The 26,862-nt window shown below is 48.2% G+C and overlaps 1 protein-coding gene across 1 annotated transcript; it reads right to left on the reverse strand.

Moving 5' to 3' along the window:
* Positions 1–556: 556 nt before the first annotated feature.
* Positions 557–19,761, reverse strand: ALAS1 (5'-aminolevulinate synthase 1). The gene is made up of 11 exons (XM_088463831.1): positions 19,638–19,761; positions 19,013–19,207; positions 14,022–14,225; positions 12,694–12,825; positions 11,788–12,010; positions 9,077–9,261; positions 7,679–7,858; positions 6,409–6,573; positions 4,651–4,919; positions 2,871–3,033; positions 557–862 (listed from the first exon to the last, which is right to left on the reverse strand). The coding sequence occupies exons 2-11, from the start codon at positions 19,191–19,193 to the stop codon at positions 702–704; spliced, it is 1,863 nt and encodes a 620-aa protein (XP_088319957.1). The 5' UTR covers positions 19,194–19,207; positions 19,638–19,761; the 3' UTR covers positions 557–701.
* Positions 19,762–26,862: the final 7,101 nt, after the last annotated feature.

Here is a 26,862-nt window from a genome sequence, read left to right on the forward strand (position 1 = left end):
TCTATAGACATTACGCATATTCTCACAATAGGAATTATCTATGTGCGACAATAACCAATGGAGATTAAGTAAATTCAGTGTTAGAGCGGTGTTCTAACATTTGGGACCTTGTGCTACTACAACCTACCTGTGGTGGCGCTGTAGTCCTCTTTATATACATTGCCGTGTAGAGCCTATATAGTCTCCATTTTGTGCTACTGTTTAGGCATCCCCTTATCTGGGACTTGGGGAATATATCTGTGAGGGATCAGAGTGCTGCGCTCGGAGACGGATCACCATCGCGATTGTCCGCAGTCATCACCCATCTGAGTAAGCTTAAGCCTACTCATAATGGGAAATTGAACTGCTCACCAGGGGCCAGGAAATCCGCGTCAGAAGACGCAGATCCTGGCCTTGGCACGCCTCTATTCTGTAAAATGGCCCCCTGTTGCCGCCCCCGTTTTGGAGCACCGCACACACGCAGCACAGTCCTCCCACTATCTGAGATGTTTTTGCAATGTTCTCCTGTTATTAGGGAAGATCTCCAGGACATTTCCTTAGTAAATACAGATAGACATTTACCATATGAAAGGACAGACTTTAATGACATCCATTTGAAATTACAATACTCATTATTTGTGAACATACTACACTGTGCTTGTACGTGACATATAAATGTATTATTATAGACTCTGGCGCCACAAGAGACCTGGGCGGGGGCGTTAGGCACTGGCGGAAACCATTTTGCTGAGGCCGGAGAAGTAGGATTTCTCCCTCTCGCTCATCACCTGGAAGTGCAGCGGCTGCCGGCAGAAGTTACATTCGGCGGTAGAGTGGGGGCTCAGCTCTAGGCCCACGTCGTGCCAGGTCTTCAGCAGCTTTTCTGTGGAGAGAGCGGACATCTCGTAAAGCGAGAACAACCTTAACCGAGCAATCAGACGTCACAAACTAAACTATCCCCCACCCCCGGTAATCCCACAAGCAGCATTCATGCATCCAACTGTTCTCTAAGGGGCAAAGACATTGGTTTAGAAAGGACACAAAACGACTGAAGAATTAAGGGCGTATTCACCAACCATGGCGACCAGGAGTCTAGATCGGGAACTGGAGAGGTTTGGCTGGCAATTCCTATGCATTGTGAATGCCTATAACAAATACATGTGCATTCTAACCCATCCGCCGATGGCTGGGCTAGTAACGTTCTGAGTTTTATGGCAGTTTGAACAGCGCTACGTCCAGGATAATCCAGAGCCAAATTAGAAATCTCGCTCTTAAGATGATTTTTACGGCAGGCGGGGTCAGTTGGTTTTGGTTGGTCCAGTCTCTTACATGTATGCACGATAGGATCTGGCGCGCTGTGCAGTGACCGAATTTAGGCAGAAGAGCTCACCCCTCTGTGCTGGGAAGGGTAAATCTATAGTGCGACAAGGGGTGGGGCTGAGCAGGGTGACCAAGGATATGCCAGGTATCTTTACTGGGTTGGGTACAGGATCCCAACAGCCAAAATCCTGACAGATTTAAGGATTATAACCCTCAGCGCCGCCTAAACCCTCCCCCTAGTGCCCAACTCCAAGACTTCACCTAACCCTACTAATTACCTCCGCAATCTGACAGTCAGGATGTCGCGGTCAGTACTGTGACTGTCGCTGTGCACACTACATCCCCCTTTACTAAATACACATAGGTTTAAAAACCACAGGAAATCATTTTCTAATAGTAAATAGAAGTTTACAGTACAAGTGCTAGCAGGACCAGCACCCAGCAGCCTTGCTTCTGAACAAAATCAGGATCAGTCCCGATAACGCAGCCCACTAGAACCCTATAACCTCTTCTGCATCGTGCCTCAGCGAGGTACCACGTGAAGGAACAGACTCAGGGCCTGATTCAGAGCCTCTCGTAAGCGGCCGCTCGTTCGCACCGAGCGATGTTCGCACATCTGCGCATGGGTTGTATTGCGCATGCACGAACCAGTCAGTGCGGTCGGAAATAGTGTGCTCGCAAAATAGCGAGGGGCTGCTAATTTGAGTGACAGAATGAGGCGTTTGTGGGTGGTAACAGGAGAAGGTGCTTGAAAACGGGGAGTGGAGATCCGAACGCAGGCGTGCCAAACGGTAAAAAGGGCGTTTTAAGGGAGTGCATAATTAACAAAGCAGCGTCATTGACCACGTCACTTGGTTCTCTTTTAGCCTGAACTGCTCGCATGATTGCGGTTGGAAAATGCAACCACAAGAATAGCGAGCAGTTCATATGCCGTTCGATGTACTCGATTAATCTAATAAATAGCGGAGATGACGTATGATGCGAGCGGCCAGGGGGCGTTTTTTACAAAATAGCGAGCGCATGTTTCGTTCGCTCGTTCAGACATAGAGGCGTCAACAGACCACAAAGAGCGAGCGCTCAATTTAAATAGCCGGCCCCTTTTTCTGAACGAGCGAGCGCAAATAGCGTCCGGCTCTGAATCAGACCCTCAGTTCCGTGCGTAAAAGCTTGGCACAAACCGCCGGACGATATATCGCCAAGTGCATCTAGCCGCGTGTACAGCCGGTATGTCCGAATGACCTCGTTCACAGACTCCAGGACGGCCGTGCAGCACAGCAGATGCCAATATATCGATACACCTACCTGTGTGTACGGTCAACCCACTAACTAACCCCGTACATTGGCCACAGGAACTGCACACTCAGACATCACAATTAGACGGGCAAAGTTAAATGCCCGACGAGTTGTGATGTCAGCCCAGACATATCGAGCGGCTGACCGGCAAAGTGGGTACAGCTTACAAAAGTCGGACAGACTGCCGGTCACTCAGGTGCGCACCCGGCTGAAGTGACCACAGTCTTCCCCGTACGGTGGGCTCTCTCCTGGACTGTCCAACTTCACTGAAAACCTACCTAAGAAATAGTTCATCATCTGAGGGTTGTGGTGCGGAGTTGGGGCGATGCGCAGCAGCTCCTCCCCCCGCGGGACTGTGGGGTAATTGATGGCTTGTACGTAGATGTCGTAATTACTCATCAGTTTGTCACAGATTGACGTATTCTTTGCAGCATCTGCAACCTGAAATAAAGGCAATTAATGTACAGCTTTAATGCTCATGTAACTCATACTAAGACCGGTTGTTTTATGGGTTTAAACAACATTAACTTGTACACAGGTAAAACTTCAGGAACGATTTTGTTCAACAGCGCTAGAAGCGCAAACACCGGTTTCAGGTATAGCATTTAGCTCCGTACCACCTGGATAGTAACAGGTTAATATTCAGCAGCTTATTTAACGACTTCGGCCCGTATTCAATTTGAGGCAAAAAGTCCGTTGGCGGACTTTGCAGTCATCGCTGGTTTCAGGTGCGAAAAAGTATCGCGCCCGTACCAGTGTCTTCAATTCCAAATCGGCGAACACTGGACCCGGTGATACGCAAACAGGCGGAAAGTCGTGTTGGTGTTGGGGAAATCAGCCTGATACCCCCCAAAAGATGCTCTGACATGGGGGTTCACTATGGGTACCCCCGATTAGCCCTGGTATTTGTGGTCTTTCAATGGTCTCAATAGGCGCTATTTAGCGTCCTTGGTGACAGTGGTGAAGAATAGCTTTTAGTTATTTTTGGGGGGGAAATAAGTATTCCTATCAAATTTGGGGTACAGGAAAATGGGTGCAAGCATATTTTAAAGTTGCTAAAGTACAGCATTAAATAGCGCCAAAAATGCACACCTGCAATCCAAAATACACCTCCCCCATACTACCAGACACCCCCAAAAGCTATTTTGCTACTTTTTGATTTTGTACCCCCACTTGAATTTTTTTTTTTGCCCATTTTTTTTCAAAGTGCTTTTTAGGGCGTCTTTAGTGGGTTTTTTGTGATTTTTTTAAGCAATTAGCATCAACGGGGGTGTACAAAGGGTTTAAAGGGGGATGCCGCAATTTTGCACCCCAAAACCCAGATTCGACACTTTTTTCCGCTGGCCATCCATTGCCGATACTTTTCCGCTGGTTACAAGGCGCAAACTTTTCGCACCAGCGAAAAGTCGGGGAAATTGACTATGGGGATAAATGAAATTGGCGAAAACAACATCATCAGCGAAAAAGTTTCGCCGAAGCGGACTTCTCTCCAAATTGAATACGGCCCTTCATCTTTGACGTCTCTTCCTACAGAAGTTGCGTTACCTCCTTGGTAAAGTAACTGGTGCAGAGTCGCCAAAATGCCGACATTAGTAACTTAGAAAGGGTCTGCATTCTACCCAGCTTTATTTAGGACGTCTTCTCTGCTTACGTGTCTCTTCCAAACTAGTTTTAAGAGGACATCTGGCTTCCCCATTACAGCAAAATAATAAATGGTCATTAATAAAAATAGCAAACTTTAAAGCTACACAAATTGCAACGGCTGCAGATACGTTTAAACTAGTCGACATCTTTGGGCTCAGATGCTCCCAGTAGCAGAAGATTTCCAGTATAACAATCGCTTCCATAGGCTGGAAAGCTGCCCAGGCTCGTATAATAAGACGCAGAATCCGATCAAATACCTGTTAAACATTCAGCGCTCGCCAGAACGGCGAAACATGGTGGTTTCCTACGTAAAGCTTGTAAATAGAAATACACACGCACACGCCCAGGTTTACTGCCAGGCGGAGGAAATAACTGATACAGTAATGAAACCAGCCAAGCCGGTAAAACACTTACTCTGATGGGGATAATGTGGCTGGGGCAGTGCACCACCGGGAGGCCGGCGTCCATCAGCATTTGCCGCAGAAGTTTGACGTTGCGCTGGTGCTGGCGGCGGAGGGCTTGTCCTTCTTCGCTCTTCAATACCCTGACAGACGCCATCGCTCCGGCCAGCAGCATGGGGGGTAGAGAGGTTGTGAAAATGAAGCCAGCAGCGTAGGACCGGACGGTGTCTATCAGAGTGCTGGTGCTGGCAACGTATCCCCCAACACAGCCGAACGCCTTCCCTACGGAGAGACACCGGGAAGGGTCAGCACGTTACATGATTAGATAGTATGGGGGGAGATGTATCAAGAAGTGAAGTTGCCTATAGTAACCATTTATCAAGTACATTCTATAAATACGATAGGTAGAAGCTGATTGGTTGATGTGGGCAACTTGACCACTCCTCCACTTTTTCACCGCTTGGAACATCTCGCCCTAAGAGGCGTCACAATGACATTAAAAGCAGAAACATTCCACAGACTTTTCCCAAGGTCAGTATAATTGCTCAGTTTCTGGTTGGTTCAGTGGTAAGGTGGCACAGTGGTTACCATTGCTGGCTAACAGCACTGTGGTCATGAGTTCTATCCTGACCAAGACCCTATCTGTGTGGGGTTTGTATGTTCTTCCCAAATCTACTTCTGAGACTTCCGTTACGAAAAGCCCACATAACTTTTTTGGCGTTTATTGACCTATTTTGAAGCAAAATTCTTATTTGCTTTTCCACAAAACCCAGAACAAAGGCAACGCGACTATATCCGTCTGCTGGTTTTATACGAATAGTAATCCTTCCAAAGTTCCAAACACATACTGCTAGTTTACTTTATCCATCAGCAGTTACTCCTATGGCGCAGACGGACTCCGCAGCGCTTTACGTAGAATATTTCTGTGACATCAGTCCCTGCCCCAGCAGAGCTTACACTCTATATTCCCTACCACACGGGGACACATATATACACTAGGGCTAATTTATTTGTCAGAAGCCAATTACCTTACCAGTATGTTTTCTGGATTGTATGTGGAAAGTGTAGTACCCATAGGGAACCAACACATTCATGGGGAGAACATACAAACTCCACAGAGATGCCATGGCGCTATATATCCTCAGTGCGGTGACGCAGGAATGCTAACCACTGCACCACCTTGCTGGCATAATGGACCTTAATGTGTGTGAAAGGAAATCTAGGCTACCTTCAGTGGGTCAGGGACTGATGGGAGTAATGACATTTAATGTACAGCACTGTGCAGTACACCCCATTGTAAGGTGAATAGAAGTTGTGTGTTATCTTATATATAAAATGCATTGGTCGGTTTATCTGGTTATGGATTTGGACACCTCTACACAGATTGGGATGAAACAACGCGAGGTGGTCCAATTGGCCAGGTTTTAGGGTCCCGGTCGGACCTCTCGATGGTGTACGCTGAGCAGAATTTTGACCCGGGAGCCTGTCCTGGGTGGCAGCTGGTCTGGGACGCCCAACATAGTAACTTGAAAACTTACACCCGAGCAACGCGGGTACTTCAGCTAATGTAATATATATATTATACAAGTGTGTGTGAGGGGCGGACCCAGTGGGGTGGGGATGACTTCGCTTCCCAACCCCCCGCCCCATGTAACGCTTCTCTCCTGCCCACTATCACTGGCTCGCAGGGCAGCGGCACATCAGGCAGAGTTAGGGTGTCAAGCGCAGTAAATGAAAGGTAACCAGTGTACTTTGGGTGGGTTGAACATACCAAGTGTGCCAGAGATAATGTCCATTTTATTCATGACTCCATCACGGTCTCCGATTCCGCCTCCCCGCGAGCCATATAACCCGACTGCGTGCACTTCATCCACAAACGTTATGGCGCCGTACTCGTGCGCCACGTCACACAATTCCTCCAGGGGACAGACGGCACCTGTAACAGGTTTATTACACACACACAAACACTTATAAAGGATAATGATGGTACTTACACAACGCACAATAACCGTGACTAACATCAGTAACAACGAGTTCCACAAATAGAAGCCTGACAGATAATGACTGAGGGATGGGCTCGGTTTGTGTATAGAATAAGGAAATGATTCAGTTATTGGATTTCCTCCACCCCCACCCCCCTCATAAGGAAACTGCTTCAGTTTTTGGATTTCCCCCCATCATAAGGAAACAGATTCTCATTCGGAGCGGAGTCACCTCTGCAGCGTATGTACCATAATGACCAGCTTACCCAATAATATTAATAATAATAATAATATGGCAAGATCACTAGCAGACATGGGGCCTGATTCAGCAAGGAACGCACGTTAGACGGACACACCCGTCCACTGCGAGAATATGCTAATCAATGCATACGTACGGAGACCGAAGCACAAGATGCAGACCCCCAGCCCCCTATTAAGCCGCCCATCTCCCTTTACTAACAGCCTGATCAGCACGCAAGATAGCGGCAACATCGGTAACACAGAGAACCAGACTTATGCGCACAATAGTGGTTGACCTGACCTGCCGCAGGATTTTGTCCGCTTCCCATGTACAGCTTACGGGATGGCTGTGTATCCCGCCGCACTGCCTTAATTATGCGAGCCCCTATAACGGCGTTATAATGGCGTGCGTTCGCCTGACATATCTCCCGTAGCCAGCCACAAATGGCACTTCCTGTCAATCATTCCCGGAAGGCTCTGCGTGCGCACTGCATGTAGTCTGCGTACCATAACCCGATCGCACTGGCTAGTTCATGCACACGCAATGCGATGCATCCGCAGATATAAAACAATCGGCCAAGTACGTGCGTTCGCTCCTTTGCGTTCCTTGCGCAATCAGGCCCGTGGTGACAAATGTGGTCGGTAATTAACACAAAGTACAGTGGAAGCACCACAGTAAGGTTACTCCACTGATAGGTTGGGTTTGTCCATTTTCTTTAAAAAGATTCAATATTAACTTACAGGTTCGGGAATTAGCAGGACGCAAAGGCTACATAATGTAAGTGAACCCCAAATGGCGTCCTCCGCCAACGCACTCACCATCCATGGAATGTACGGTCTCGAAAGCGACAATCTTAGGTGTTGAGGGGTCGGAGTTCTTCAGCAGCTCCCGGAGATGACCAACGTCGTTGTGGCGGAAGATGTGCTTCGCCACCCTGCTATTCCGTATACCCTGAATCATGGAGGCGTGGTTTCCAGCGTCCGAGTAAATTTCGCAGCCTGCGTTTCATATAGGAAAAAAAATGTTATATATATATATATATATATAATATAATATCTATTATAAAATAAGACTTTTCTTTAAGGCCAAGTCAAGTGTGATATAATATAGAAATTCCCGAAAGCTGTACACTACAGGACAGAGGTAAATTAGAAGTACGGTAAAGAGATTAAGCCAAAAGACATTAATCACCACAAACAAGTGTATGGCAGGTGCTGGCCGTACACCCAGAGATAGTAATCACATAAAAAGTAAAGGCAATATTGCATAACTGTGTAATTAGACACTTTACATATTGTGCTAGCATAAAAGTCTGGTCTCCCAGGTCGGCAAGTTACACAATGTCACCTCAATATAAAGTACATTATAACTACTCTCCTTATAAGGGTGGAGGTCGGGAGAGTTCTCAACATCCATCTTATCCGCAGATATGAGTTCAAAGACGTCAGTCCTAGCTACGGCGGCGGGTGATATCGGCTGTCCAATTACAGGCTCCCCCCAATGGCGACTACTCCCCGAGACATTGGCCTCTGAGATCTAAACGCATTTGTTTTATACCCTGAACACAATTCTGATTGAAACGCTATATTATATGGTATTAGTCCCACCATGCATGGCGCCGCACATTTAACCCCTTGCATACAGAATAGTGTTACGGTGACAATTAGTAATGACACGTGTGTGTATTTCGGTGCGACATTCTCAACCTGTAATAAAAGTTCTACTTCTGCGATGCTCCCACTTTTATTACCAGAAAAAAGTTCAAATATCCCAAAATTGCATTTGACCGTCACAGCGTGGTATCCGCTAGTCCTCTAAACCCCACGGCAACAAAATGGTTTTGCACCTTGCGCTGTAGGTAGTGCAGATATAAAACGTGCAGAGTGTTAGATTTTAGAGGGAGCTGTCAAAGCCCACTTATAAACTGACGTGTAAGTATAAAGCTGCCCAGCATGTGTGAACTACATACAGCAGCAGCCAGTATTTACCCTGAATACACACGTAATAAGTGTATTTGTCCAAATGCAAAGTTACTTTTTTTTTTGTACATTGTTCCAAGAGAAGAATCTTATAAATGGGGTAAAAAAAAAAGTCTCACCCAACGCCCAACAGGTTCTGCGGACACTCACAGCACCCCCTCCGATGATCATAGTAATCACCATCGTCCAAATGGGACGCGATACAGTCACAGTAAGCCAATCAGCAGCATCTCTTACCGGGTAACATCTTAGCCAGCGTGAAGAGCGTGGAATCGTTCGCCACAAAGCACGAGGAGAACAGCAGGGCGGCATCTTTTCCGTGGAGGTCGGCCAACTCATGCTCCAATTCCACATGGAACTTACTGGTACCCGAGATATTCCTGGTGCCACCTGCCCCGGCTCCATGTTGTTTTAGGGTCTCCCTAATAAAAACAACAATATTTGCATTTTGATCGTATGAACAAAGATTTTACACATTTATGGGGAAGTCAGAACATGAAGTTGAATTTGGTAACAGGCCACAAACCACACGTACCACCCACTTACATAACCTTACCGATGCCGACGTGTGACACAGGACGTGGCCACCTGCCCTGCCTGAGGCAACCTAACTTCTGCCCGGCCATCTTCCTCTTTACGACACATCGGTATCAGATAACAGTTTTTGCAACACTAACAGCCATTTCCCTGCTCGCACAAAGCGTTACAGCGCCCTATTACACTATTACCTAACACTGACAGCCATTTCCCTGCTCGCACAAAGCGTTACAGCGCCCTGTTACACTATTACCTAACACTGGGGTTTTAGTTAGAGAAATATTTACTCCTGTAACCTTGTTTAGTTTGTTGCGTAATATAAAGAAATGGCCAAACCCTAAGGAAATAAACAGAAGTAAGACGGTAACTAATATTAATCCTACTATACAAAGTTCTTTTCGTTCACAAGTTTCAAAATGCCATTTCGGGCTAAAACAATTAGTAACCATCCCGGATTAGGGGGTCTTTGTTTACACACAGTGTAGGCTGTGAAATGCTACACGGACAGAGCAGCACATCCGCGCACTTTCCTTCAGGACCGGAATCCACGCGTTCGGTTGTGGCGAACCAGACAATGCGCTAGGTAGCAGCTAATCCTCAATGTATAGGACGGGACCAGACCCCCTCACCCATAATGCCACAATGGATTGTACAGAAATCAAATATTACCCCCCCCCATAACCACAAGCTGCCTGTAACGCTTCAATGGGAAAGACGTCACATAGCTCTCTGGAAGCACTATGGATAGACTCACTAAGCCTTGGAGAGAGATATCTTTCTCCATTTTAAGTCCCAGCCAATCAGCTCCTAACTGCCATGTCACAGGCTGCGTTTTAAAAATGACAGTTAGGAGCTTACTGGTTGGTAATTTATCTCCATCCACTTTCTCTCTCTCTCCAAGGCTTAGCGAGGCCTCCTGAACCCCATATCTGCTGCATGTCAGGGCTGGATTCATCAAAGAGTGGGGCAAAGCCTAAAACCCCTATTAGGACAAACTGATTAGATGAGGAAGAGCAGAGTAGAGTATTTAACCCCTCTCCCGACATCCACCTGGATTTACAGCTCATGTAACAGATGTCCCCATTACCGCGCTGCGGCAAATCACAGGACATTACGCAACCAGCGTTTTGTTAGAGGAAAATCACAAGACGGCAGAAAAGCTCAGTACAGAATAATAAGAGCCTGGATACAATTTCTCACGTACTGTACAGCTTGACCCAGCTAGAAGGAGATTTAGGTCACAATACAATGGCAAGGTTTTGTCTCAATCCCTCTTAGCGCCTGTAGAACGCAAAAAAAAAGTAATAATCCCATTCTTTATCAGGTTTCCAGGCTTAGGAGGGGAACATAATGCCGCCCGGTGTGGGGTGGTGACACAGCTCTCCAGTTACGATCGTTGTATGTGGGTCACCGGCCTATACTGCTAAGTGACCCAATTAAGGCTAGTGAAGGCTGTTATGAGCTTTAATCTAGGATACAAAGGTCGGATAACAGATGAAATCGCAGCCGTGAAGGCCACATTCGGGAGGCCATGGGTCGATTAGACCTTGAACAAGACAATTTGTCAGAGGGAAAAAAAAAAAAACAACACGACTTCTAACATCGTATACAGTTCCCAGAAGTCAAAGCTGATATCCGATAAGATAAAGAACATGAATCTTTATGGTTAATGGTGAAGTAACCAAGACTGTGGCAGCATGATAAAGCCCCCTGGAACAGGGGTCAGTGAACTTTACCTTTAACCCCAAAATATATTTAGATACACCGACATTATCCCCTTGATTTGAAAGGAAGGAAATCATATAGTAGTGCCCCCATATAATGCCCGTTAGCAGTGCCCCCATATAATGCCCCTGTAGTAGTGCCCCCATATAATGCCCTTGTAAGTAGTGCCCCCATATAATGCCCCTGTAGTAGTGCCCCCATATAATACCCCTGTAGTAGTGCCCCTGTAGTAGTGCCCCCATAGTGCCGCTTGCACAAAAAAAAAAAAAAAAAAAAACCACTTATCTTAATCCCCGCTCCTGCATCCGCCGCCGTCCTGTCCGCCCGGCTGCTCCTCGGAACTATGGGAGAAACATCATGACGTCTCTCCCATAGTGCGCATGGAGAGAGCCAGAAGCTGGAGTTCAGAAGAGAACTCCAGTCTCCGGCTAACGTGGCGCTGCAGGGAAGGAGCTGGGCGCCCGCTGGTAATAACATCTCAGCAAGCGTCCGGCTTAAAGCCTCCCTGCGGCATTATAGAATGATTCATATGCATGCCCGGCTGTCCATCCATTACCCCAGGAATTTCATTTTTATCCCATGTGGGGTACTTTACCCCCTGCTCCCCAACCACTGCCCTAGAGGTGTCCAAAATTAAAACAGGCGCCACATTTCTAGATTTATTTTTGCATTAAACACCAACTCACATGACAGCTCCAACCACATTCGGGTGTCGGCTCATTCCCAGGTAGTCGTTGCTGCACCAAACGGAGACCGTCTTTTTACTCATCAGCGAGTCGGAATAATCATCCGCCATAGGGAAGACCTGCGCCCGCCGGTTGACCGTTTTGAACACGCGGTAAGTGTGGTCGTTTTTCTTTTCTTCAATTTTCTTTTCAAAGAACTGGTCGTACTGAAAGGTGCGCACGGCTGCATGAAGGAGAAAAACGCATTACGTAAGAGCCAGTAATCACAAAGGTTCATTAAACTAAAACATTGCTCAACTGTCGTGTAGTCGCCCACCCTGCGCAGGGCCAGTGATCAAAGGGCGCACAATCTATTCATCAGAGGGTAAATACAGCCTTGGGTCACGCACAAATAGCAAACACATCACGACAGCCGCTGTGCGTATGGAGTATAAAATTAATTATTCCTAAACTTTACATTTCATAATCTGAGCAATGACCTTAATCAACCCCAGCGCAGTGCGCTATAGCTTCACTAATATCTAACCAAGTAAGTAAATGGATCAACAAAGTCCCTGTCTAATAGAAAAGGCCGCTGTGGTTTAGCGTATTGCTCCCATCAGACAGGCGGCTCCGGGCGCACAGCGCCTACACCATCAGTTTCCAAATTCGACCGCACAAGTGCGTGGCCAAACCGTACAGATCAGACAAGATCACAGGGGCTTATTCTTCCACGTTTCAAGTGGGAGACTCATCTCCCTGCTTTTTGGACGTTCCTTCTTGAACATTCAGATGGGAAGGTCCAAGGAGCGACCGCGGGAAGGATTAGGAGAGGGCGTTATACATGAGGATGATGTGATATGCTTTATAACGCACCCCCCCACACAGATCGCAGGGTGGCCACATGGAGAGAAATAAAAGCATTACATTTTGGCATATTATCCTGAAGGAGGTGAGACACCAGCTCCGGCTTCTGATGAAGAACCCGCTCATGAAATTTCTCCAACACTCCGATCTTTCGCGGGCTGGCTTTGGTCGCCGCTGGCTCGGGACACAGGTCTGGAACATAACGTGCAGGAACATTTGTCAGACAATAGATTCTACACCAACAATGAATATAAATGTCTTTATTCTAGAGCTCTGACAGTAATTAGAGAACACGTATGATAAACCCATGTCCCTTTTCTCCCTACTGTAATGGGAGAAACCCACATAGCTCACATAACCCGACCGCTCAGGTTACATCTTCCTTATTGCATGTGAAGCACAAACTATAAACTTAATTTGTGTATCCTGGTCAGGACCTTGCAGCAATCAATTACAGAGGACGCCCACTCAACTTACAATTGGGAACTGTATCCAGACCACGTTCTAATTAATTTATTTTAGAACAACAAATTGATCTATTTGGGCAGGAACCAAAGGACAAGAACAGTTTATTCCATCCCCTCATACATCCCAACTCCCATCTTCCCTCCAGTTTTACAGAATGGGGGTGGTGGTCTTTTGGATACTATTAATAAATAGAGCAGTTAAATAAAGATTTATTCTTTATTTCCGTGCGCTCTCTAGTCTCGAACTCGTTCCTCAGTGAGCACTAACAGTGCATGTTTTCCAGGTCTCCTCACAGAATCACAAGTGAAATAATTAGCTCCACCTGTGGATCTCTTAAAATGAGTCAGCCAGTAATGACTACACCTGTGCACCAACTAGGAAACATGGAAACCCTGCGCTATTAGTGCTCCCCGTGGAGCGAGTTTGGGAAATACTGATCTAGATGATCACTTAACCCGTCCTGAAGTCGCCGTCAGCCTAAATAGGCCAGACAAAGCATCATCAGAATTGTACAGAGTAAGTCTATATGTAATGTATACAGGCTCTATACTATAGTGTGTGTGTATACAGACAAACGGAACGGCCAGACAGCCATCCTTTATGTAACATATACAGGCTCTATACTATAGTGTGTGTACAGACAAGGCTTACGGAACAGGCAGCCATCCTTTATTTAAATAACCCGACAAGTTCAAGATTTATTTTTTTGGGGTTAAATCAGTGGATTTGGACAATAACTAGAGAATCTTTTCTGACAGATCTCAGGTCAGTTCTGCTGCACAAGTTTCATTTAATTGCAAAACCTAATCTGTAGGATGGACGCAACTCGCTGCAACGAACTGTACTGCACCAGCACCACAACGACTAAATAGCGGTTTGCTCTCTGGTAACAGAGTGCACAGCAGAGACGCAGAACGCACCTTTCCTCATGCTCTGCATCTCATGGACATCCTCTTGTAGGGCCAGGCTGGCCTTCCGGAACACGCTGCTGTTCTCCTGGGTCATCTCTGCGGCCAGAAAGGGACATTTAGAAGCGGCCTGGCTGCTGGCGGCAGCGATGTGATCTGCTGGCATTGGGGGCGCAGCAGCGGCTTCCGGAGCTGGACTCGTAGTCGTCTGAGCTTCTATAGAAAAAAATAAATAGCATTAATGTACGCAAGCATCTATCCCAGCAATGTTAGCCTTGATCAGTTAAAATGAAGACAGTGTAACGAAAGCAAGACTGCGATTGGCTGCGCTCTGTCACACACAAGCTACAGACACCATTGTATTTATTTAGCCTGATCTTGTAATATGTACGCTACACAGGGGTGAAAAGCAGGCAATGACCGCCAAAGCTTCAAAACACAACAGTAGAATAAAGTTCTCAGCAGAAAGCTATAGATGAAGTAGTCAGGATCTGCGCAATATGTGCTGCGAACGCAACGTCAGAAGCCCGCTGCGAAAGGTATGTCACGGAAAGCCAATGTATGCGATCGCACCGCCCCACTCTTCCGTACGCAAGAGCAACTAGCTATCATCACTTACACCTACCCCATGCTAGGTGCAGGACTTACATGTATAAGTATGACACAGATCAAAGAGTGACTAAATGTCCCAGACACACCCGCAAGACGGTTTTCCGAAGGGAATCTATGATTTACCGCCGGACCCATGCCCGGCGGTTGGAATCCCAACAGTGGCATCCGGGCAGATAAGGAAATCCCAATCATCCAAGGTAAGTATTGTCTAACCTAATTCTACCCCCTAACCCTAACTTAGGGGTGTATAACTCTAACCTTCCCTCCCAGTGCCTAAACCTAACCCCCCCCTGCCCCGCCGCCCAAACCTAAGTCCCCCAGGGGGATGCCTAACCCTAGCCTTCCACCCCAGTGCCTAACCCTAATCCCCCCTTCCCCACCGCCTAAACCCAAGTCCCCAGGGGGGGTGCCTAACGCCCCCTTCCCCTAGCCTAAACCTAACCTCCCGGGGGGGGTGCCTAACCCTAAGTCCCCCCCCGGAAACCCTAAAACTGCAATCCACGCTCGGCGTCCCATCGATTGGATGCCGGGCGCTGGTCTCGGTAAAATGACAGGTGTCTAGATTTAGGTGCCTGTCATTTAACCCTCGCCGGAATTAAGCAGTCGGGAAGCCGGCTGTCGGGATTAGGTCCACCGGCTTCCCGACTGCATACCCCTCCGAAGTGCGTTCGCACTTAGGCTGTTTTTCACTCAGAATCACCCATTTAGCGGCGAAAAGCAACGGCTGAGATGCATACAAAATGGAGTTGCTAGATGCAGCCAAAGTGGAAGTTGCATTCGACTGACACTCAGAATCGCGTCTAAGGTGAGGATAATATTGTAGCAACATTAGCGGAATAGGAGGAAGGATTGTAATTTTATTTAGTCCTAGATCTTATTAACTGGATTTTAAGCATTTTTTTTGTTTTTAATTAATTCCTTTCGCGAAGCCCCAGCTTCACTGTAGATGACCTGGCCTGAAAGGTGCCACCAATTTGGCGTAGGGGGGGGGGGTTCGATTTACATATGGAATTAGGAAAGCTCCGAGTGTAGAACAAAACAGGGAAGAAGAAAAAAAAAAAAAAAAGACACCCGATCAAATATTAACTAAACTGGTCTCTTGGAACAGAAGTCTGAAAACTGGTTTAACACCAAGATAAACTCTCTCGCCCCCGCTGACTCAGCATTGTGCAAGAGCCCGGTTACTTCATGGATAAAAGACTTGGCACAGACGTGTGCGGATTACACCGTGCCAGGAGTCATACGGGTTCATAGATCGAGCTGATAAGGAGACAGGACAGGCACTTTCCCTAGTCTATATATATATATATATATATATATATATATATATACACACACAGGGTTAATGAACATTTGGAGACAAAAAAAAAGTGATAAGTCACACCGATAATATTCGCTCAGCCGACAGAACGCATTTCACCTTACGCAGGGCGCAGCGACAGAGATTGGAAGGTCATGCGGCAAAATATCGACCTCACACTGATAACCTATTGTACGATTTATGCCACAAACAAAGTTTATGTAGATGTATATTTGACTTGTCTATACAGACCTTGCATTAAACAGTCGCTTAGCATAACACATGAGCAAACTGAACAGGATACAGCTATAAACGTATGTGACCCGCTGCAAGGTGTGCTCCGAGCAATTCACCAGTCACGTAATGCTGTATGCACAGAAACAACTGGCAGCGCCCCATGGTATGCAGAGGCTGAGTAAGACCCCCATGGGTATGTACATAAAGGTGACCTTTCTACGAAACTACTTGTTGAATTTCAAAATTCAGCTTTCTATACTGAACATAGAATAAAAATGGTGTAATTTATATAATATGGCAGAGGTTCCCAAACGCGTTCCTCAAGGCTCCCCAATAGTTCAGGTTTTAAGGATATCCATGGTTGAGCACAGGTGACTTAATTAGTACATCAGTCAATTTGATTTAACCACCTGTGCTCAACCATTGCTATCCTTAAAACCTGAACTGTTGGGGAGCCCTGAGGATCGAGTTTGGGAACCTCTGCAATAAGGGCAAACATATGAAATCAGGGGGGTAAAACTCATTCTCAGAGATCCTCTAACAGTACGATAAGGAAACGTCAGAGTATATTATTATCTCAGCATGCCATGGGACCATTCTATATTCAATTTAAAACATAGAAATCTCAGTATTTTTCCCTCTGTAAGACTTCGGTTCCCCCTCCCCCCTTCTGCTATCCATACCCTTTGCACTAATTGCAGGTGAACGTCAGGCTTATCAGCTCTACAGGTGCTGGGCTAAAGAACAGCACTTTAGTTATGACAACGTGAATGTTTCGAGAACACTCCTTACACGCTCAGGACCGGCGTTTATTTGGAGAGCTGTTCACTGTCAAAGATCAAATTATTACACTCAGACACATGATCACGGGCAGAAACACCACCCCCCCCCCCCCCCCCTTTGCATTAGTAAGATTCCATGGTTCTTTAAATCGGCCAATGCCCCTTCAGTTTATGCTGTGAAATAAGTTCTTATTATCCTCCAATGTGGTATAGGGAGGCTCATTGCACAGACTTAGATTGCAAGCTCTTTTGGGCAGGACCCAAAGGGGTGAATTTACTTTAAATCCAACGGCTGCTGGATTTAAAGGGGCAATAATATCAAACACATATTTAACATCACTGCTCCTTTAAATCCAGCTTCAAAACCTCCTAAGACGCGGCAGCTTTGCCAAGTGCTGCTTAGTAAACGTACCCATAGGGTTTTCCCTGTTGTGTTTCTTACTCCTTGTGCATTTAATCCCGGCACATTCAGTATATGATTTGTACCCATATGACTATAGATAAATATACTCTGTGCTCAGCTATATATTTACTGCCCTGCAGAACTTGTTGGCACGAAAACAAATAATATTAAAGTAAGTAGTAATTTAAATATTGGTCCTAGTGTGGGAAAGTCATTTGTTTATGAAGGGCGTACAGAAATGTATTTATTCACAGCGCACGTCCTCCGCAGACACTAGTAGTTCAGTACGGGCAACTCACCAGACCGGGAAGAGTTAATCCAATGGGTCTGAGCCCGAACCACAGGACCCAGTGATGAAACTGCAACCCAACCATGTCCTTGTAACTAATAAAATAATTAGGTTTTATTCTGCTCAAATTTCTATACAGCATTTAATTTTTTTCTATTTTTTTAGCAAAAACAAACCAAGGGCCGCATTCAATTAGTATCGCACCCGCGATACTTTTTCGCATGCAGTACTTTGCCGACTTTGCGCGTTTTAGCCGCAGAAACTTTTGGTGAACTCCCCCGCTATTCGCCGTATTCAGTTCCAAAAGACGCAAAAGCGCGTCCCAGCGAAACTCAGACAGGCGAATTGTGCTGTCAGAAATGGGGAAATCAGCCTGACACCCCCCAAAAGATGCACTAACATGGGGAATCACTATGGATACCCCCGAATAGCCCTACTGAAGCTATTTGGGGGACTTAAGTCCTGTCAATTGCCTATAATTAACGTATTTGCACTAATGGTGAAGAACAGCATTAAACAATTTTTTTGGGGGGGAAATAAGTAGTCCTGTCAAATGTGGGGTACTTGAAAAATGGGTGCAAGCATGGTTTAAAGTCGCTAACAAAGATTTAAAAGCGTAAAAAACAAACAAAAAAAACGCACCTTCAACAAGCACCTGCAATTAAAAAAAAACACCTCACCCATACTTGCAGACCCCCCTAAAGTCTATTTAGCTAGTTTTTAAGTTTGTACCCCCACTTTGCACTTTCACCCCCCTTTTTCTAAGACATTTTTTGGGGCATTCCTTTATTTTTTTCAGTTTTTTTTAATGCAGTTATCCTTTGGGGGGCTGTCCCAAGGTTGCTGAGTGGTTTCCCCACCTTTGCACCCCAAAATAGCGATTTTGCACTTTTTTCCCGACACCTATTCATAGGCGAATCTTTTTTGCCTATTACATTGCGTTGCGTTTCCGCGTACTCAAAAAGTGTTTGCAATTGAATACAGCGATACTTTTCCGCCTGGCGAAAAGTCTCAATCAGCGACACTTTTTTGCGGATTTGGACTTTTCGCCGGCAATTGCATACCGCCCTTAATATGTAGACCTCATTTAAAAAGTGACCTGTGCATTCAGATTAGCAGAAAAAACGTGAGTCCTGGGCACAAAATGTTTATAGCCCCCACCCTGTAATTAAGCAGCCCTGTGACCTCAGGACAAAGGCTCTATGTGAAGAAGATAATTGTGTCCAACTAGTTAGTTCAGGGAGACAAACAGAATCTCAAGCCTCCAGCGGCCACCTTACCTGGGGCAGCAGAGACACGATGTGCCGGAGGGGGAGACTGTATGGGGTGGGGGGGGGGGGGGGGGACGACATGGGGATACAGAAAAGACTGTAATCTTACTCTGCTCCTGGGACGGGGTCTCCTTGGCCTCCTGATGATGCACGGCGGAGGTGGACAGGGACCTGGGGCCCATCATCACAGGGCAGTTCTGGGCGTAGGAGATCAGGGACTTGCCGGCTTTCTGCAGGAAGGTCTGCGACACCCGGGAGAGAAAGGGGCAACGGCGGACGATGGCCTCCATCCTTCACTTTGGTTCTATGTGAGGGGGGGAGAAATCACATCATCATAATCAGCGTACAGCCAGCCGGGCGCACAGCGAACTACTATATCATTATTATTCTACCACTACATCAAGTGTTGTGCCTCTAAAAATAAACTTATTAACAGTCTCTGGTTACAGGTGAACAGCAGCAAAATAAAATATGTTATATATACACCATAAACATTTATGCATGTGGAGAGACATACATACATACATACATACATACACACTTACCATATGATCCCTTTAAACCAGGACACTCATGGATTACACAGGTTCTGTGGCTGAATAAAACCAGGTGACGTCCAGGCTTGAAGTCAGTCACATAATCTCAGTAATTCATGAGAGTCCCAGTTTAAAGGGAGTGGTGTGTATGTAATATATAATATATAATTGTTAAGAACCATACACCCCAGGGCTCACCAGCTGCAGTAGAACTACAAGTCTCAGCACGTCCTCGCTGGCTGGCGGTCTGGGCTCGGCTGCTGGATCGCCCCAATGTCACTGGGTATTGACTGAGATGGATGTTCCGGCTGGGAGCTCACCACGCCCTAAATATCACCTTCCGCCACCATTGGCCGGTCCCTTAGTCCCGCCCCTGCTGACAGCCTATCGCGCGGCCGCACACGATCTGCCTGGCGCTCCCAGCTGCCAATCACAGCGCTCTGAGCTCCGGCTGAACCTGGTTGAGCAACTCACAGACGTCACCGCTTCCGCCCACACTAGCCCCATCCCACGTGACGTCACGGCTGCTCCAGCGCTCTGAAGTCAGGGTCAGGGAAGATGCAGAGAGACTGAGAGCAGGATGGGGGTCTGGGCTGTGCCTGTGGGGGGGGTCTGGGCTGTGCTGGGGGGGTCTGGGCTGTGCCTGTGGGGGGTCTGGGCTGTGCCTGTGGGGGGGTCTGGGCTGTGCCTGTGGGGGGGTCTGGGCTGTGCTGGGGGGGGTCTGGGCTGTGCCTGTGGGGGGGTCTGGGCTGTGCCTGTGGGGGGGTCTGGGCTGTGCCTGTGGGGGGGTCTGGGCTGTGCTGGGGGGGTCTGGGCTGTGCCTGTGGGGGGTCTGGGCTGTGCCTGCGGGGGGTCTGGGCTGTGCCTGTGGGGGGTCTGGGCTGTGCCTGTGGGGCAGGCTGGGGATGGAGAACCTCAGTCACCACCAGCTCCAAGTCCTTCCTTACTATTAACCCATCACTGGCCGTGGGGGCATTACCATTCTCTATATAACTGTGGTTCTTATACTCCATCTGCCGGAACCCCGGGCATCGGAATCCTGAACGCCGAGACAACACCGGCACCGAAATCCCAACATGACTCGGGATGTCAACAGATGGCATCCCGATCGTAAGGACACCACGGAAAGGTAGCAGCCGCGAGGGGGGGTGACAACTTAGGTTTAGGCGCCCCGAGAGGAGTTAGCGTTAGGCTCCAGGCAGGGAGTGTTAGGCTCAGGCACCACCAGGGGGGGGGGGGGGGTTAGGGTTAGGCACTTACCGGGAGAGTGATAGTGCGTACACATGTAGCGATTTAAAGGATCGATTTGAACGATATCGTTACCGTTATCATTCAAATCAGTCATTTAAATGGACCCTACCAACTCACCAGCGATGCGCGGCCACGTATGGACGATATCGTCCATCGGCCGTGCATGCCGGTCAACTTGCACGATATTGAGCAGGTTACTATAGGGAACGATCGCGGGTCGCTATAGTCGTCGATGAGTAGGTGGTGTGCTGAGTGATCGATATCGATCATCCAGTATACCAGAGAGGGTGCATGACGATCAGCCAGCGATATCGTATCGCTGGCTGATCGCTACGTGTGTATGCACCATTGGGGTTAGGGTGTGGAATAGGGAGGGTTAGTATTAGGGTACAGGAAAGGAGGGTTAGGGGGTAAATAAGACAGGGGAACAGTACTCACCATTCACCTGTCAGGATTTGAACCATCGTGATGCCGCTGTCAGTGTACTGACAGCCGGAATCCCGTCCATCGGTATTTCATACCGATTCCCCTCAAACACTAAAAAGTTTGACATTGTATTTGTCGACATCAATTAGTCAACAGGTAAAAAAAATCGTCAGGTACAAAATGCTGACATGGGTATGGTCGACACCATGCTTTAAAGTGGGCCGGAACCGCGTTCCGACAGTTCTATTTGGAGACGGAACCAGTTCCGCCTCCTCCAGCCCACCTTACCCTGCCTGGCGTCGCAGGGAGGCTCCATTTGCTGGGCGCCCGCTGAGATTTTGTTACCAGCGGGCGCCCGGCTCCTTCCCTACAGCGGCAGCCGCAGGTTGGAGTTCACACCTGAGCTCCGGCTCTGACAGTGGGCACCATGGGAGAGACGTCATGATGTCTCTCCCATGGTTCCGAGGATCGGCGGACGCAGGAGCGGGACTTAAGGTAAGTATTGTGTGTTGTTTTGGGTTTTTTTTGTGTAAGGGGCACTATTAATGGGGGCATGTAACCGCCAATAAACACTGCTGTGGGCACTTTTGTGTGTGTCTTAGAATCAGGCCCATCGTGCTGTGGGGCCTGATTCAGAGCCGCTCGTAAGCGGCCGCTCGTTCGTTCCGAGCGATGTTCGCACATCTGCGCATGCGTATGGGTTGTAATGCGCATGCGCCAACCAGTCAGTGCGGTCGGAAATCGTGTGCTCGCAAAATAGCGAATGCCTGCTAATTTGAGTGACAGAATGAGGCATTTGTGGGTGGTAACAGGGGAAGGTGCTTGAAAACGGGGAGTGGAGATCCGAACGCAGGCGTGCTTAACGGTCAAAACGGCTGTTTTAAGGGTGTGCATAATTAACAAAGTAGCGCCATCGGCCACGTCACTTGGTTGTCTTTTAGTCTGAACTGCTCGCATGATTGCGGTAGGAAAATGCTACCACAAGAATAGCGAGCAGTTCATACGCCGTTTGATGTACTCGATTAATCTAATAAATAGCGTAGATGACGTATGATGCGAGCGGCCAGGGGGCGTTTTTTCAAAATAGCGAGCGCATGTTTCGTTCGCTCGTTCAGACATAGAGGCGTCAACAGACCGCAAAGAGCGAGCGCTTAATTTAAATATCCGGCCCCTTTTTCAGAACGACCGTCCGCAAATAGCGTCCGGCTCTGAATCAGGCCCCGAGTTCTGTCCGCTATTTAAATGGACAGTCTCTGTACACAAGTTAGACAAGTTGTTTTTTTTGCGCACTATTATTAACCCATTGCCGGTCACTGGGTGGAAGGAGGCTGCTGCGTCTTGTCTCTGAGGTGATCATCATATAAGGGTATGTGTAAGCTCTTGGGGAGATTTAACCCCTTGTTTGCCATTCTGTTAGTGCGGTGCTAATGATTTTGCATAGGATGACCTCCTGCGTCACTGGTGCTGGGCTGTAAAATAATATATTCGCTGTAACGTCCCGGGGGCCAATGGGAATTTAGGGCCTGATTCAACGATGGATGCAAAGCCGATATTTACGCATTTGGGTGATTATCTGTAACCTGCGCATGCGTCAAGGTACATTACCATCGTCACTTGCAGCGACTTTTTATCCGCAGTGTGATTGACAGGAACTGTTTGTCGGAAGTAACGGGGAAGTGGCGGCAATAACACAGATGTGCAATTTATGGGGTGTGTCACAGCCAGTGTCTGCATTCCCGTAAGGCGTACGCAATAAAAATGGCCCCGACATCCCAGTACATGCGGCCATTCTGCGTGATCGTAGGGTTGCACAGACGGTCGATCATCGAGGAATCTGCGACCGATGCAGCGTATTTGTAGGCAGCCAGTTGGATTTGCCCCGTCACCGCTGAGGGTTTTCTCACCCAGTGCTGAGGCGATTTTTCAATGTGCGCACTCGTCACATTCAAATATTAATTCTTTTTCCTTATGCAGCCCTCGCACCAATTACACCTTGTTTTTTCCTTTTTAGAAGAGTTTAGGGAGATGAACTAAGCGTCAGCACCTGTAATAAATGCTAAACAAGCCTGGCTTATAGCCACCAATCATGGGGCGGCTCTGAAAACCCAACGGCTGGCAGATCTACCCCCCATGTATTTTCAGAGAATGCCACTAGTGTTTATGCCCGTTCTAACTTGTCAGAGAAAGTGTAAACAAATTGGCCAAAATTTGTTTTTTATTTAACATTTCAAGAAAGTGAACCAAAAACTAATGTGATTTTTTTTATTTTTTTTTGTTCTCTTTTTTTATAAACGCCACAAATAATACTCTGCGGTTCTTTGGCATTAATTTACCATTGCATCCAGCAGGATTCTACGTGTAGGTTTTGAACTTGAAAATTATAATATAGGTTTTGGTTTTCTTTACAGTTTTCGCCATCTCAATTTAACCATGTGTAGAAATAATATTGCAACCTAACAAGGGGCCTGATTCAGACCCACTCGCGAGCGGCTGTCCGCTCGCAAGTGGGTCGATGGTCTGCACTGAGCATGCGCACGACGGAGGGAGCTCCGTCGTGCGCATGCGCCAGACACGACGAGCGAAGGACTTTCCTTCGCTCGTTGTGTCCGATCAAAGGGGGCGTGCTGTCAATGTTGATTGACAGCACGCCCCCTTTGGGGGGCGTGCCGGGGGCGTGCCTCCCTGACGGGGGCGTTCCCACGGGAACGCCTCCCGTCAGAAGCCGGCCCACTGACATCACTAGTGATGTCAGTGGGAGTGATTTTGGCTCTGATAGAGCCAAAATCACTCCGGAGCTTGCGGTTGAAAACCTCAACCGCAGGCTCCGGCTCGCAATTTCGATGGTCGCGATGGTCACGACCATCGCGGCCATCAAAATGCACGCTCGTATAGCCTGTGGGTGGTGACCCACAGCTATACGAGCGTCCAGGAGGACGCTCCATGAAAATGGAGCCCGGCCCTCATTCAGAGCGTGCGCTCTGCTCAGAGCGTACCGCTCTGAATGAGGGCCAAGGTCTGGTCTAATCTCGCACAGCTACATTACATACAAGCATGTCAGCTACAGCACTCTGGACCTTATTCAGAGTCGAGCGCTGAGCGCTCGCAACCGACTCGATGTTGGTCCACAGGGCATGCGCACGACGGAGACGGCTCCGTCGTGCGCATGCGCGAGCCCCCGCTAACGACGGGTGATCCGTCGTTAGCGGGCTCGAAGCAGATGGAGCGAGCTGTCGATGTTGATTGACAGCTCGCTCCATTTGCTGGGCGGGCAGGGGGCGTGCCTGCCCAAACAGGCGTTCCCGCCGGAACGCTAGCCGTTTGGGGGCGGCCCCACTGACATCACCAGTGGGGAGCTTCCTGCTGAAACACAGCAGGAAGCTCCCTGGGGCTTAAGGTTGACAAGACCCTACCCTAGGGTCTCGTCGTAAGCCCCGATGGTCCTGACCATCGCAACCATCTCCCTTAGCGGTCGTTAGAGCTGTGGGTGTTAACCCACAGGCTAACGACCGACATGGAGGCGGCCGTTCAGGATGCTAGCGGCCGCCCTGTTTCTGAGCGACCGCTTGCATCCTACGACCGCCTCTGAATGAGGCCCTCTGTCTATATAACTCATCAAAGAGATACAATGTAGCAGCTATAGCACCCAGTCACAACATATGCAGTGTATCATACACAGCACCCAATGTATATCACCCAGTCATATCATATATAGTATATAATCTAGAGCACCTGGTAGCAGTGGCGTAACTATAAATTTTGCTCTCCCATGCCAAAAAAGTTTCAGGCGCCGCCCCCCCCCCACCCCTGCCCAAAATACAAGCACACTGAAAGATGACGTTTAAGGTGTTGGTTTCATGATACAATAATATGCCTTACACCAAAGGTTCCCAAACGCGGTCCTCAAGGCTCCCCTACAGTTCAGGTTTTAGTGAGATCCATGGTTAAGCACAGGTGGTTAAATCAAATTGACTGAGGTACTAATTAAGTCACCTGTGCTCAACCATGGATATCACTAAAACCTGAACTGTTGGGGAGCCTTGAGGACCGTGATTGGGAACCTCTACCTTACACATTATAACACACTAAGTAATGCCACTATATAACACATTATGCCACGCCGTAATGCCCCTTACACATGCCAAACAATAATGCCACATATAACACAAAATGACACACAGTAATGCCCTTATAACAAATGCCACGCCGTAATGCCCCTATTTCACATTATGCCACACCGTAATGCCACATACATTACAGTATGCCACACAGTAATGCCCCTTATAACACAATGCCACACTAAGTAATACCCCTAATAGCAAATTGTGTACACAGTAATGCCCATTACACATTTTGCCACACAGTAATGCCCATTACATCCCACCCTGACAGATCTACTTCACCAACCCTTTTCTCCGCTCCTGCCAGTCTGTCACCTTATGCAATGCCCCCTGTAGTTGTGCCACTTATGCAATGCCTCTGTACTAGTGCCCCTTATGCAAAGCCCCCTGTATTAGTGCCCTTATGCAATGCCACCTGCACTAGTGCCACATATGCAATGCCCCCTGTAGTAGTGCCCATTATGCAGGGCCCCCTGTAGCAGTGCCCCTTATGCAAAACACCCTACACTAGTGCCCCTTATGCAATGCCCCCTGTAGTAGTGCCCCTTATGCAATGCCCTCTGTAGTAGTAAAGTAGTGCCCCCTATAATTGTGCCCCTTATGCAATGCCCCTTAAAGTAGTGCCCATATGCAGTGCCCCCTTAGTTGTGCCCCTGTAGTTGTGCTCCATGTACTTGTGTCCCTTCAAGTAGTGCGCCCTGTAGTTGTACCCTTTAAAGTAGTGCCTCCTGTAGTCGTGTCCCCTCCCCATCCCTGTACTTGACTCCGCGCGTCGTCCGGGCTGTCACTTCTGCTGCCGTGCTGACTGGATCTAAATTGATCCAGCAGATGCGCCGCGCAGTTGCCCCAGGTCGCGGGTGACATCATGACGTCACCCGTGCACTGCATTACTGGGAACTCTGGGCCTGTTTCAGAGCCGGACGCTCTAACCAGAGCGCTTGCTCTGAATCAGGGCCCTCCTACCTAAACTTGGAGCGGCCTCCTGGCCGCTCGCATAGCTGTGGGTGACCACCCACAGCATATGCGAGCATCCAAAAAGATGGTCGCGATGGTCAAGACTATTGGGCTTGTGACGAGACCCTGCGGTAGGGTCTCGCTGCCGCAAGCCCTGGAGTGATTTTGGCTCTATCAGAGCCAAAATCACTCCCACTGACATCACTAGTGATGTCAGTGGGTCCGGACCTAGACGGTAGGCGTTCCCATGGGAACGCCTACCGACTGGCAGCCACGCCCCTGGCACGCCCACCAAAGGGGGCGTGCTGTCACTCACCATCGACAGCACGCCCCCTTTGGTGCGAGACCCCGAGCGACGGCTTCCCCGTCGCTCGCCGGGTCTCGCGCATGCGCACGACGGAGCTCCCTCCGTCATGCGCATGCGCACTTGTGCACCATCGACCCGCTTGCGAGCGCTCGCGAGCGGGTCAGAATCAGGCCCTCTGGCCTCTGAAGTGATCGGAGGCTTCCTTAGCCTCCAATCACTTCAGAGGTCAGCGTACACAGTTGCAGTGGCGAAGCTACGGATCCCAAGCCACCGCAGGAGCAGTAGTTACGCCACTGCCTAGTATATATCACCCAGTCACATCCTATATTATCGTTTATATGGCGCCACAAGTGTTCCGCAGCACTTT

The sequence above is a fragment of the Taudactylus pleione genome, unplaced genomic scaffold (assembly GCF_031769625.1).
Source record: "Taudactylus pleione unplaced genomic scaffold, aTauple2 ptg001470l, whole genome shotgun sequence".
NCBI classification, from domain to species: Eukaryota; Metazoa; Chordata; class Amphibia; order Anura; family Myobatrachidae; genus Taudactylus; species Taudactylus pleione.